The 15,080-nt window shown below is 42.3% G+C and overlaps 1 protein-coding gene across 1 annotated transcript; it reads right to left on the reverse strand.

The window, feature by feature from the left end:
* Window positions 1-8,829: 8,829 nt before the first annotated feature.
* Window positions 8,830-13,958, reverse strand: LOC138473008 (zinc finger protein 436-like). The gene has a single exon (XM_069611482.1). The coding sequence runs from the start codon at window positions 12,897-12,899 to the stop codon at window positions 11,763-11,765; it is 1,137 nt and encodes a 378-aa protein (XP_069467583.1). The 5' UTR covers window positions 12,900-13,958; the 3' UTR covers window positions 8,830-11,762.
* Window positions 13,959-15,080: the final 1,122 nt, after the last annotated feature.

Below are 15,080 nucleotides of genomic sequence, written 5' to 3' on the forward strand. Positions count from 1 at the left end.
TTACAATTCATGCACTTGGAAAAAAATATACCAGACCAGCTTCACCCTACCTAAGTCATTAGGCTATATATAATACTTACATATAAATACATTATGCTTAATGTAGTCTCTGATGTGTTCAAGCTAGTGTTCTTTCTAGACCATGCCCTGGAAATTAGGCCACATCATTAGATTTTAGTGCTGCCTATTTTTGCGAATTATGTTTTTGAATGTTTTTGTGTTTCCACACTGGGCCACAGGATTATTATTGCTGACTGAAATTAAAATCTAAAACTGAATTGGACCAATCCGTTCATGAATTACTTCATTTTAAGCTTCAAAGAGTGGAGATTCGAATGACGAAATGTGAAGTAGAAAACAACGGGCAACGTGCAATTAGAAAGGTTGCACTGAAGCGAAGCAGAGGTGGTTTCTGTTTTGTAGATGCGCATAAGTAGAACAATTCAGGCAGTGCTCCGCGTTTTTTTATATTTAGGACGTGTACTGGAATGCTTGATTGCAAGGTGGGCGATGGCTAGCACTTGTGAAGCTTCGATTGGCGTTTCATCTCCTGGTTTTAATGTGCGGGTCATTTTAAAACACCCTAGAAACAGCAAGGGGTAACACCACATCGGTCCAATGCAGTCCAATGCATGCAGTGATCTCCATGCAATTCCGATTGTTTGCATTACGAGGTACACACATTGCAAGGAAATGCGGACAGTTGCAGGCTTCCGTCCATTTTCACACCACATAACTCAAACGTGAGACTGAAGGCACAATTAAGAACACAATCCATTACCAATCAGTAATGCCTCCAATTTAATGTGGAACTGACATTCAAACCCCGAAAATGTAGTAATTACTGTAGAGTGATTCCTTGAAAAATAACAGAATTACAGCTGTATGGAAATAGCATGACGGCGGAAACAGGAAACAGCTGGGTGGACATTTTGAAAATATCATCCATTGAACATCTTACTGTTCCCTGTGTCATCTAACCAATAAAGTCTGGGGAAATATGCTAGGAGAAAAGGGAAAGGCAAAGGGGTCTGAAGTGCACGTGTAGAAGCCTGAAATTCACCGAGGCAGAGAAGGTGGTGAACAATTCTGAGGAGCGGTTTGGCACCCAGCAGAAGAAGACCAACATTCCCTGCAAGCAGGAAATATGGTGTTACACATTCCTGGTAGTGGATACTGAGTGCAAGATGTGGAGGATTGTAAGAATTTCTGCGACAGCCTGAAAGTACATTGATGCAGCCTTCTTGCAATGCAGCGACACAAGCAGTGTGCCACTGGTGGAGAAACTGTTGAGCAGTGGTACTTCGCACAGGTGCTACATATGCATACAGAGCATGACTATGAACTCATCAGATTGTATCTCACAAGGCCCATGTGCATTATCCATGTATACATCCCGCTGGAACATCAAGGAAGAAGAGACGCAGATGCTGGGCAGCCAATTACACCAATGCTATGCAGTCTTCAGCATCAATTTAAAAGATACCTCATGTTATCCCCAGAGCCAGGTTACCAACTTGGCAATACTCGTACACGCAACCCGAACACCTGCCATGCAGACTTAGCTCTGCAGGTCCCAAGGAACTTTAACATTTCTCTACACAACTCTTAACAAATAACCTAAGGACAAGTTGCCAATGTGAACATCTCGATATTCAAGATACACAAATAGACAAACTAAAGGATACAACCACATGCACATTCAGCACCTGGCAGCTACGAGCACCAACTAAAGTGGTCTGTGCTGCATAGGGCTGTCTGGCCCATCACATAAATGCCTGGATAAGTAGAAGGCATATGCCTTGAGCACGTAATACTTGCTACAGCAACCTTAAACACAACCTGCCGCCCCCCTGGATAAATACTATTAAAGGCACTTGAACATATGTTTTAACATGAATCCATCATGTCAATCCTAACCTGTTCACCGTGCATAGCTCCCAATAGCAGAAAAGCACTTTAGCAACACTAAATTGCATGTGTGTGGAGCTTAACAATTCAGTTGACAAGCAGGCAAATAAAAATGTGTCTGTTGTCTCGCAACATGCACACAATGCAGCCAATGAGAAAACAGCAATTCCATGTCAGCTGCTCCTCAACAAGCAGAGTCCTCAGCTTCAGCTACACCCACCACTACCACAAGTAGAACCACTGCAAGCCTTGTACTCTGCAGTGGAGATATCAGCTTTGATTCAAGATCCCACCCAAGCAGCCATCTGTGACCGTGCCACCAGCCACTGCCATCTCCAGCCTTATCAGCATTGGACCTTGTCCTAACCAGCAAAGGTCATTCTGCCACCAGCCTAGTGAACGTCAGGCCACAGCCACTGCCAGTCAAGGTCCAATCCGAGCCTTCCACCTGTAGGGACATCTGCTCATCCTATTTAATAATAATAATAATAATAATAATAATAATAATAATAATAATAATAATAATAATAATAATAATAATAATAATAATAATAATAATATGAAATCCTAGCTTGGGAGCAATGGAGCAATGCACAGGTCATAATGTAAGACATTGGTAGCAAGAAGATAACAAGTCAAGTAGGAGTAATTATTCCAATACAATATCCAGATGGGTGTGTGCACAAGACAGCCAGAATATAAATTATACCAAGGTGTTGTTGGAAGAGCCAGGTGTTTAGTTATTTCCTAAATTGAAGCAGAAGGAATGAGTGTGAGACATCCAAGAAACCCAGCCTTCCTCTACCAACCACAAGACACCTTGACCCCAGGCCTCTAGCTGATATGTGAGAGAGGCTGAAGAAAATGGAGATACAGCAGGAAAGAATGGAGCAGTTGGCTGACCTGGAGCTGCAACAGGTGCTGGCAATGTGGGAGGCCATGCAGAATGTCTCATGCAGGGTAGGAAGAGAAATTGGACAGTGTTGCCAACACCTCAAGGATTCCACAGCAACCAACCGTGTGGTCGGACAGAAGGCACAGGAGCTTGCAGATGCAGCACCAGTAGGACGGGAGATCATACAGGGAGCTATCCTACTCATACTACAGCACATCTGTGGACTAGTTTTGATCAGCACCCCATCTTTCACACCCAAAGAAGGCTCCCATGGAAGATTTGCAATATAAAGTTCCATGGGCACTTGCAATTATTTGCCAGTGGCGCCCTTCACATCAGAGAAATGTGTGAACCATGAGAAACAGGAATGAGCAGACGTCCAGACGTGACTACAGGGATAAGGGAGGGTGCAGGTTTTGTGGCCTTGAGGGAAGTTGGAATTCATCGATGCCGGGGACTTGGGCATTGCGGGAGGGAGTACGTTTTGGAGATTTGAGGGATGTAGGAGGGTATGGGTGGTGGGGGACTTGACGGATGTGGGAGGACATAGGTGTCAGAGACATGAAGGATGCATGAGTGTATTGGTGTTTGGGACTTGAGGGATGTGGGAGGCCATGATTGTTGGGGACATGAGGGATTTTAGATTGCATGGGTGTTGGGGGATTTGAGGGACGTGGGAGAGCATGGGTGTTGGGGGTGTTAGGGATGTGTGAGGAGCATGGTGTTATTAAAGTAATTCATGAATTTTACCTACATATACTATGATTCACAGGTGTCATTGTAACTCATTTTGTGACAAATGTACAGTGCGATCCATGCTAAGACATTTCTAGAAGTAATACTCCAATAGTTCCTGGCATATAAGCCGCTCCTACCTTACTTCACTATTACCATCCTTTTCTGGGATGCCCATGCTTTAATGGTAATCCTCTCCAGGTGCATAGGTACATTTATGGGCATATCTGTGTAGCAGTGCACACACTACATCGATATTCCCCACATTTTCAGGGCTCTATGTGCGTGAAGCCCCTTTTTCATTGAGCCACCTGAAACATCCCTTCAGCATCCCGAAAGTGTGTTATCTGCAGATCCAGGTCTGGATGTGGGCCTCATTGTACGCCGCATACTGTGGTGTCTGGAATTCCTGATTGGTGTCAAAAGGCAGTTTTGTTGTGGTAATCCTGATTCTCCTCTAAAGTAACGCATTGACGAAGCGGTGGGGGTTATCTATCGGGGTAACTACTAACCCTGGGAGAACAAATTCAGGCAAACCCCACATTTCCGAATTTTCACTGTATTTTGGTGATTTGGATTAGAACGCATTTGTATGGGATTTTGGGTGTCAGATTCAGGTTAAGCGCTACGTTTCTAATGCAAACATTGGGTTGAAAGGGTCAAGTCCTTTCCTGTCAGCACATGTTTGTTTGTTTGTTTGTTTATTATTTAAACATGTTCAAAGCAAGCTGTTTACTTAGAGTAGAAACCAAAATGAACTCTGCATTAAACTGAAATAAAATATTTTAAAATACACTTAAAGCCTCATTATAAGTTTGGTATTACTGGTAAAAGGTGCTGTTTGGAAATACAGCATGTTTTAGCACTCTCTGGAACTACAAGCTTCATTATTGGAACTATTCATGTGCACCTGCCTTTGTGTGGAGGCCATTTCCTCAGTGTAGGGACATTTCATGTGTTTTTCCCATGCATAAGCTCATAACATTTTAATACTATCCACTATATACTATCCATTGAAGCTCCCTGATCTACTTCAGGGCAGAAGCCCTCACCGGCATCAAGAATGCTGCCGGAGCAGCTGTTCAGCACCGGCACCAGAGAACCGCTGCGACTGAGACCTCACAGCCAGGAGGACTTCAACTTGACCCACAACTACCACGAGGTGAAACATTGCATTTCAAGGCATTTCCAGGCACTTTCAGGCCACTCACCCTGCTCTTCCATTGTTACCGCTGCCCCAGACACTTGCAATCCTGCGCTCCATGTTCGCCCAATTTCCACGCACTTAAGATGGCCGTCGCCTCATGAATGCAGCTCTGTCTACGCTGTTGCTAGGCAACAGAGTGCAGCGACATTATAGGTCAGCCCGGCTAACCGGAAGGCATTAGTCGGGCCCCCTACAGTAGAAGGCCCATAAAGTACAAGGCCATCACCTGGCTGGACCTGTCTGGGCCTATCCACGGCCACAGGTCACCTAGAAGGTTTACACACTCCCACTTATACCACCAGCGTATTGAACTTGAGGATCCCCATAGATAAACGCCTCCTCACTGCCGACACAGCTGCCTATCACCTAATCCTTACACCAGTCTCCACCGCTCCTCCTAAGCTACAAACGCTTCCAGTCACCCAAACCATAAGACTCACTGCACGCAGCCTAACTCAACCTTCTCTTTGCCTACATGCCGCGGCCGCTCAGGACACTACATCATCGCCTCAGAAACAAATGTAAGTTATGCATTTATAACATAGCCTATCCTGAGACTACCTCTCTACCCTGCACTGTATTCTGCTTGATACTCTGACCGATAAAAGCTATCTGCTTGTTTGGGCTACTGTCCGTACCTAATGTACATAATGCAAGCCCCGCCTTTATTTCTCGTTAGTGAGCATTCTAAGTGCATTAGCCTACCGCTTCATAGTGATGCCAATTGATAGCCTATTGCTCCATTGTATGCCATTTGCACTAGCCTACCGCTCCATAGTGATTCAGCCCACTATATGCCATTTGTACCAGCCAACCGCACCACAGTGATTGAGCCCACTGTATGCCATTTGTACCAGCCAACCGCTTCACAATGATTCAGCCCACTGTATGCCATTTGTACTAGCCTATTGCTCCACAGTTATTCATCCCACTGTATGCCATTTGTACTAGCCTATTGCTCTACAGTGATTCAGCCCACTGTATGCCTTTTGTACTAACCTATTAATCCACAATGATTCAGCCTACTGTATGCCAAGTGTACTAGCCTACTGCTCCTTAGTGATCCAGCCTACTGTATGCCAATTGTTCTAGCCTACCGCTCCATAGTGATGCAGCACACTGTATGCCAATTGTACTAGCTTACCACTCCATAGTGATGCAACCCACTGTATGCCATTTGTACTAGCCTATTGCGCCATAGTGATTCATCCCACTGTATGCAATTTGTACTAGCCTATTGCTCAGTGATTCAGCCCACTGTATGCTATTTGTACTAGCCTATTGCTGCACAGTGATTCAGCCCACTGTATGCTATTTGTACTAGCCTATTGCTCCACAATGATGCAGCCAACTGTATGCCGATAGTACTAGCCTAACACTCCATAGTGTTGCAGCCCACTGTATGCCATTTGTACTAGCCTATTGCTCCATAGTGATTCAGCCCACTGTATGCCATTTGTACTAGCCTATTGCTCCACAGTGAACCAGCCTACTGTATGCTAATTGTACTAGCCTACTTAGCCCATTATATGCTAATTGCCCTAGCCTACCTCTCCATAGTGATTCAGCCCACTATAGGCCAAGTGTACTATCTTGCCCACTGTATGCCAATTGCACTAGCCTACACCTCCAAACTGATTTAGCCTACTGTACCCTTACTGCCCTAATTACTCCATACAAAGAATATAACTTGCTCCTGCTCTACTGTTAAATCAGCACACTGCGACATCCACACCTATATGGCCTACCTTCTCAGCGCCACCCTAAACAAGGTAATCATAGTAGATAATATTTCAGTGCTGGTCTGACTCGGAGTGATATCAGCCAGCTAGGCTAGACACCCATACTGGACTGTCCTCTTATTATGTTTTACCAATCTACAGGAGTGTAGCAGCGCAATCTCCCTACTATCCATTTGAGAAAAAGCAATACGACAGTGTTGTCCTATTTAGAAAAGCGACTTGGCCTATTTAGCCATCAGGTAACCTAGCAGCTTAGTCCGAGACTGGACATTCAAAGCATGCTTTACACCCCAAATTAATAAAATGAGGATGTGCTAGCTTATTGGCTCTTGATCTGGATTGGACATCTCTTGTCCCCCCTTTTCTCTGATCTTTTAGTTACTTGGCATCATCCCTGTGAATTTAAGATTCCCCCCATCTGGGATAGTATTTTCATAGTTTCAAGTATGAAATTAAAAAAGTACAATGTCACAACTTTCTTTAATTTGTAAAAAAAAAAAAAAAAACTAACAGTACATATCATTTTGAATTCTTCTCATCATGCCGGACTTAATGAAATAAGCCCTGTGTTGGCAAAAGGTTGGAGATTTGACTGACCGATTTTCATGATTTATTTAAAAAAAAAAATAACAGTTGTCAACATGAGATTTTCCATACAGACATCTAATTTATGAAGCTATCTTCTCCCCAAACCTCTGCTCTGCAAACAATTTCGGGGAAACTAGAAACACATTTTAGGTTGCAACGCTGTTCCCAAGGTCACATTTTTTTTTTTTTTTTTTTTTTTTTTTTTTTTTTTTTTTTGATTTGAAAACTCAAATTTTTATTGAGATATGAACAAAATCAACTTATTCCGAGGATAACACTACACAAACTAAGCAATAAACCGAGCTGCACCACTTGGAGATGCAAATAAATAAACCAAGGATTTTGTTCATTTCTTCAACTGTGTGAAATATTTTGCTGCACCCCTTTCATAAAAGCCCCAAAAGGTAAAACCAGCTTAAGAAAGATACTTTGTTTACTGTCTTGATGGCTAAACTGGCAACTTTTTTTAACACTCACTTTACTGTCTTTGTTCATGTTTCTGCAGATATACTTAGCTATCTTCAAATGAGAAATACAGGGTTGTGAATGTGACACACGTTACTCTGTATCAAATACTTTGAGTTGAAAGATCATTAATTACATTTCCGCCCAACCTGCCACAGCCACCACTAAAAAAAATAGGGTTCAGCAAAGGTGGCAACAAGAGTTTGTTTCTGCACGTGGCAAAAATATTAGACATTGCCCTGCTAGAAAAGGCAGGCTGTAGACTTGATCCAGCATGCCAGTGTATGACTTTTCCCCCCAGAGTGCCAGTGTATGCTAGCATGTTGGGACAGCCTGATCCGATCGTGATCCTGGCAGAGCTGTGCCATGGAGGATGGGCCATATTGCAAATTTGAACATAGTAAAATATGGTTAACAAAAATTCAAACTAAACTTTTTTCTTTCACTAATGGTTCAATCACAAATTGTGAATCAAACTTTTCAAAATAATCATGGAAACTAAATAGCACATGCTACATTTCAGTGCTGCGAGTGCCATACCTTTTAGGTTCCTTTTACAGCATCCAAATCAACCATACATGGAATGGCATCTCAACGGTAATGATGCTCTCTGAAATAGCTTAAGAATATACGCTAACCTAAAGAACAAAGCAACTCTCAATGGATTGTGAATCTCCAATAGTAATTTGCCTCATCGATGAAGGACTGCAACCACAAGATCAGGGAATTCTGGCTGAGGGCTTATTTCACATCTCACTACTATAAAATTTAGGAAGGGGTGGGAAAGATTCTGAAGGTTCAGGTGATCCTAGCAGAATGAATCGTCAGATAGACTGGCATTAGATCTCTTTCAAAGGCACAGCAGTTAGTAAGGCATCTTAAGTGGACAAAGGTGTAAATAGGTCTTCCATTTAATGGATCTGAAGTAAGGATTCAAAAAACCGATCTGATCCACTTGAATGTTGGGTATTAAGGCTTTGCTGGATGCATGCAGAAGTGGAAGATAAATATCAAGTGCAATGTGTATAAATACTAGCCTCCAAAAAAGGTAAACCATAATGCATGAAATACACAAGTGAAAATCAACACAAATGAGCAATTTGATCACCCACACTTTAACAGACAAGGGCCATGTGTGTCCCCCTCCTCTGTGCAAAAAATCCAAGAGCAAACAGAGAACATTACAAGGACAGCCTCACAAAGTGGTTCTCAACCACTGAAAATATCAATTTGCACTTGGGCCATCACACACCAAGCGATCAGATCATGCTATGGGAGGATGTGACTTTTCAGTTACTTTTGATTTATTATAAATATGTACGCCAATATACATACACCCAGCAGCAATAGTACCTCCTTATTAACAATGGTGGCTCTTTTCCAATTTTGCACTATTCCATAGTCACCACATTAAAATCTCATTGCAAATAAGGATAACAAAAAATATTAATCCCAACTATTTCCACAGCTCTCCATGGCAAACCTCCTGCTTACTGGAAAGACATGAAGCCCATCTGGACTACGCCCGCCCAGTATCAAAACCCCTATAAATCATGTAAAGTACAACCAAAACCATTTGACAAACTAAAGGAGGTTCAGATTTAGTGATCCGCGCTTGTAGGTTTCTAGGCATAGAAAGCATGAACTGGTTCTGATGTAAACTTGTGAAGAACCATCACATCTTGACAGAGGATTAGCAGAAGGAGTATTAGTCAAAATAAGTTAAAACATTGGATCATTTCTCAGTCGCATTCATTTTTCTGAAATCCTTTGCAGGCTTTAAGCTATTTTTTCAATTGATAATCACGAATGATTTTTAAACAAAACAAAAAAGGGAGTAAAAATACATTTTCCATTTAAACAAACTGCATATTCATTATAAATCGCAATCTTAAAGTGGCTGCAAAAATTTCAAATCCACTGATTTTATAATTGGCCTAAACATTGTATTATTAAGTAGGAAAAAAATGTTCTCCGTTTTTATGGCCTTTTCAACAAATTGCAAGTCACTCTCAAAATGTCACATGCTGAAGTGGTCTCACTTCCAGATCAAAAGTGCCATACTGGTATGACCTTTTCACCAACCATCACGCCCAAAAAAACAATATTCTGACTTTATTTGGCTAGACAAGAAGAGGACTACTACAGTTTATACATTTTATGTCGTCATATAGCACTTTCTGATAAAATCTCCCGGCAAGTATAACAGACTAAATTTCAAGCACATGCCTGCCAGCTACCAAGGGACTATTCCTTTTGCCATTTTATTTGCTACAATGATGAAATTATGGACCCTATTCTTTTAACTGGAATGAGGCTCTTCTTGTGATAAAAAGGTTTCCTTGAATAATGTGTGCTTTAACTTTAATTCTGTTAGTAAAACCTATGTCCACCTTGTGCACAGGTATCCCAGATGCTGTAATAGTGCAGCCTGTTGCTAATAATCTCAATGCCAAAAAGCCAGCTATCTTTATTCTTTGAAATGGATGTGTCACCATCTCATTAACGAGGGATCATCATAAATGGAGAAATGTTCTAACACTCAATCATTCAATAAAATGTTGTTGATGCTCGATTCCATTTCTTAAATGGTGGGTTTTGAAAATTTGGTGGATACTCATGCTCTATGGCCAAACGTGCTACCATGGTTGATGAACAGAACTAATACAGACGCTGCATGTTGTACTATACAACTCCATTACCTTCTAAACTATGGATATAGTGTGGTGTGTGTATATATAACTGCACCAAGTAAAGTAGGTCTACAGACAGGCAGCATTTCATGAAGGAGTGAGCCAGTCTGCTCTTAAAATGTAGTCTTAAAATAGCATTGTTTGGCAGATTAGGGATGTGGCCGGAAACTGAGACAGGGCTTGTAAATGATTTAAACTTCTTTTTGCTGACATTTCAAATATGCATGCTACTGCTCAACACCATTTCATCTGATGTTGCACGGTTACTCTTTGGTCTCTTCCCAGGAAAGAGTAGGCTAACCTCTTATCATGGTGCTTGTTTACTTCATAGTATAGGCACATATTAAATTGAAGAGAATTAGATTTGTTAGTCATGGCATGGCGTATACAGGTTCACTTTGTCTATGAAGAAAATGTGATGCCGTCTGCCTTAAAGTCTTGGTAACATGAGGTAGACAAAAACTGGGTGCTGTACGTTTAGCATGGGGCAGGTTCTTATGCCAGTACTTTAATGTGAATTGAACACATCAAAACGGAAACACGTTAGGCGTTACAGAATGAGAATTCAAGTGTTGGATATTAGAATGGGAATATTCAATCCATCAAGATTTTAGGTCTGAAAGTCATCCATTCTACTTATCTTCATCATTAGCTGGTTCCATTTATAGATGTCCACTTTTAAGGTGAAGTGATGGGTTACTGCTTGAGGATGAAAAATAATCTCACATTTCTACTCCTGTTAGTGCCAAGTACAAATTTGGATAAAGGTACCAGTCATCTGTGTTCATATTAAGAAGTTGTTTCAGTCCCAAATTAGACTCTCAAAATTAGCTTTGGATTCCCCAGTGTCAGCCAACGGAAGTAGAATTTCTCAAACATGTGCTAAACTGATATATCATTCATCTATAGTAATGATTTGGGTCATTTTAGGGTTGCTTGCTAGCTAGAAAACGCACATGTCTCGGAATTGCCTGCTTGGTTGACCCAATCATGGCTTTGTGACCTAAAAAAGATCAGCAATCCCACTTGAAATAATACTTTTTATAATTGACCATGTTTTAAGTCGCCCCCCAACCCAATTTATTGGCCTTTCTTTTGCATTGATAAGGAATTTTTAAATTAGTTGCACTTTTAATTTTCTCCCTTTATCAGTGCCTCTGTTTCTAGTCGGTCTCAGGACCTAATTAACAAAGTAAAGAAATCCCGATTTCTACTGGTCGTTCTAGTTGAAAGTGGTTTGTCTTTTTGGCTCTTTATTTTCTCCAAATAAATCCACTTCTGCTTTGCCTGGGGTGAATTACTCCCTAGATGTTATGAGGTGTTTAGGATTGTGTGCATATTCTGCAATATATGTTGGCCCATATAAGACTTCTGTTCTTAAACGGTTACAAAAATGCAATGTAGTATAGAAGGTTATCGTACATTTTTTTTCAGAGTGCATTTCTTTTCTTAATGTATCCAGCAGCTGGAAATTAGTTATTTTTGCATCCAGGAATGCTTCTAAGAGCATGGTTTGTCCAAATAAGTTACAGCAAATGCAATTCCGTATCTTCAAGAGGTTGAATTTGTGATAGCTCTCCTGCTTGTTCTGCATGCTTCCGCTGATGCTTGGCCATTTGCGATGAATGGCTGAAACTCTTCCCACAGTCAGAACATGTGTACGGTTTCCCTCCTGTATGTATTCGTTGGTGTGTGTTGAGATTTGCTGACCAGCTGAAACTCTTTCCACATACATCACATGTATAAGGCTCCTCTCCTGTGTGGGTTCTTTGATGGTTGCGGAGATGAGATTTCTGGCTAAAACTTCGTTCACAAAAACTACACTTATATGGTTTCTCGCCTGTATGGGTTCTCAAATGGTTGGTAAGATTTGCGTGATTGCTGAAACTTTTTATACACAGAGTACAAGCATATGGTCGTTCTCCTGTGTGAGTTCTAAGATGGGTAACAAGATGTATATTCTGACTGAAACCCCTGCCACATTGACTGCATTTATAGGGTTTCTCGCCAGTGTGGATTCTCTGGTGGGTAATTAGATTTGTTATATTACTGAACCGCTTTCCACAATCCGAACATATAAAAGGTCTTTCCCCAGTATGAGTCCTTCGATGGTTGATAAGATGTGTGCTTTTACTGAAACTTTTCCCACACTGAGTACATGTATATGGTCGCTCGCCGGTGTGGGTTCTTCGATGATTTACCAAAGTTGCATCATGACTGAAGCTTTTGCCACAATCTGTACATGTATATACTCTTTCACCAGTATTGATTCTCTTTTGTTTGCTAGAGATTCTTTTTTTGCTACCTTTTTTACACTCTCTGGCTGGATCTTGTCCATCTTTTACATGGCTTTTTTGGTTCGTTTTTGGCTTGTACAGTATGGTGATGGGCGTTTCATGCTCTGAAATTTCAAGTACATCCTCGTTTTTGTGCTCCGATATTACCAGAGAAGATTTAAGTCCATCGGTACATTCTTCATAATCCATTTCCACCCACTGCTCTCTGGTTTCCGGTTCCAATTCTGCGATCAGAATATCCTCATCTTGTTCTTGCTTCACAATTATGGGAAGCTGGTCTCCTCCTTGTTCAGGCTCCAACCCATCTTCTGCAAACTGGATAGCAACAATATAGAACGTCACTGGTGTCTGTTCGGTCATTTCCATGTTGGCTCTACGTCTCTTTGATCTGCTGTGCCTCAATGGCCGCGAGAACCTCCTTTTGTGCTATGGTATGGTAACACCTGGTATCTGGACCTAGAGCTTGCACTGCCAAAATATTCGCCCAGTGCTGGAGTAACCGATTAGGAGATCAGGACTGGTGGTGTAATAAAGACGGTGAATTCAGATCCTGTGTTGCATCAACAAGAGCTGTTAAAGCCAGGTAATTTGCTGACATGATACGGGGTTTGGAGCGGACGACTTTAATAGAAGTAACTATGGGTGCGAGCACGGGCCACAGCAGCCTATGGTATGGGTGGACGCTAAGGGAATGGGAACTGGCGCATAGGTTGCGGCAACACGAACCTGAACATTGGATAACTGTATCACAGGACTTGCGTTTACAAATTAAGATATCCTGAAATAACACCGAGGCATGAAAGTTGACTGCATTAAAAAGGGGGTCAGAAACTACAACCCTACCTGCAGTTACACAAATGTTTGGAAACTCGTCCCTCAGTAACTGGGCTGCCTGGAAAGTCGACCTGTCTTAACAAATGGGGCTAGGAAATCACGCCTGCTTTGGTGAAATACCAGATGTCACCTGAAGTAACAAAGGGCTGGTAACTGAAGCCTTTTCTCAAACAGGAGTCGGTAACTCGGTTGCAGCCCCACTAGTGCTTGAAGCTCAGGGTTCTGTAACGAGGAGAGGGGGCTCAGTGTTGCATTACCGTTTAGGTAAGAACTCTGGGTGCAATAACAGGGAATTGACGTTCTGCGGGTAACTCCACCGAGGTTTAGATCTAAGTAACAAGTGTTGGGAGCACAGACTGCATTAAATAGTCGGAAATTATGGTTCCGGTGAAACAGGGGTTGGGATCCAGACTACGGGAACTAAGCCTCGGGATAAATACTGCGAGTTCCAACTCCATAACACTTCAGATGTTGTCTCAAGCTTCATTAACACCGTAACTGTGAGCCCACATTCAGGGGATACGTGCAGTCGGAGAAGTTGCTTGGAGCTCGTTTTCAGGGATCATTTGATGCTGGTGCTGTCTCTGCTGCTCGTCCAGGAAAACCCCAAGGTCACATTTTGAGAGTTGAATCATTGGATGGTGCCTTCAACAAGCGTATTAAAGAATTTTAAATAATTTATGTGTGTCTTAAGGTTCCTGCAAAAATAAACAAAGTAACCTCTATGTGACCCCATGGCAAAATAATGATATACATATTTCACTTTACATTTCTTTTCTTCAAACTGAATATATGATCTGGCCATCTGCTTCCTTTGTTGGTTTTGGCCTGGTGTAAATCCATTAACATTCTTGCAAAGTGAATGGCTGGACCCTGGGTCTGCTTATCTCATGATGCAGATGAAGACAACTCCACCCCTGACTCATGAAACACCTTCTGGTGTCCATCAAATGTCATTAGCTCAGGGAGAGGGTCCACAATTTGAGTTTTAAATCCAATTATTTAGAAAGGTCAACCCATTAAGGGCTGCCTTCGTTTATCCAGTTGCTGGCCCCAACCCACCATAAATTCCTTCCTGGTCACTGATGTGTCTTTAAAACAATCTTTTAGCTAGAGAGAACATAGGTTGGAGGTGTGCAGTATTGGGTCTGTGAATCACACAAGACAATGACATTTTGGGCTAACCCAGCATATCTTCATGCACAGAGAATTGGTGTTTTTGTAATATTAGACTTCCATTAAAAATTGGCCTGCTTTAATATCTGTACACAAAAAGATCACATCATTACATGGCACAATGACTGAGAACCCCAGAAAAGATATTGGGCCTCATTACGACCCTGGCGGAACGGGTTAAATGGCGCCGTAAAAGGTGACGGCGCCGTTCAACCCGTTCCGCCACATTACGAGGTCCCCTCGCGGGACACGGTAAGCACGCCTGGGAAAACCAGGCATGCTTACCGGGTCCCGCGAGGGGAAGAGGGAGCAAACAACGGGCCATCTTGTTATGGCCCGTTGTTTGCTCCCTCTCACATTCCCATTCAGCCGTATGGGGGCTGAAATGGGAATGGGGAAGGACTGTGTCCGGGTCCTTGAGGGAGGAATTACCGGGCCATCCGAACTCGAATGGCCCGTTAAGTCCTCATTCCGAGGACACGGATGCGATTTCGGCGGCCGCCAATAGCGGCATGGCTACCAGCCGAACTCGTAATG

Source organism: Ambystoma mexicanum, chromosome 8 (genome assembly GCF_040938575.1).
Source record: "Ambystoma mexicanum isolate Mex_15411 chromosome 8, UKY_AmexF1_1, whole genome shotgun sequence".
Classification (NCBI taxonomy): Eukaryota; Metazoa; Chordata; class Amphibia; order Caudata; family Ambystomatidae; genus Ambystoma; species Ambystoma mexicanum.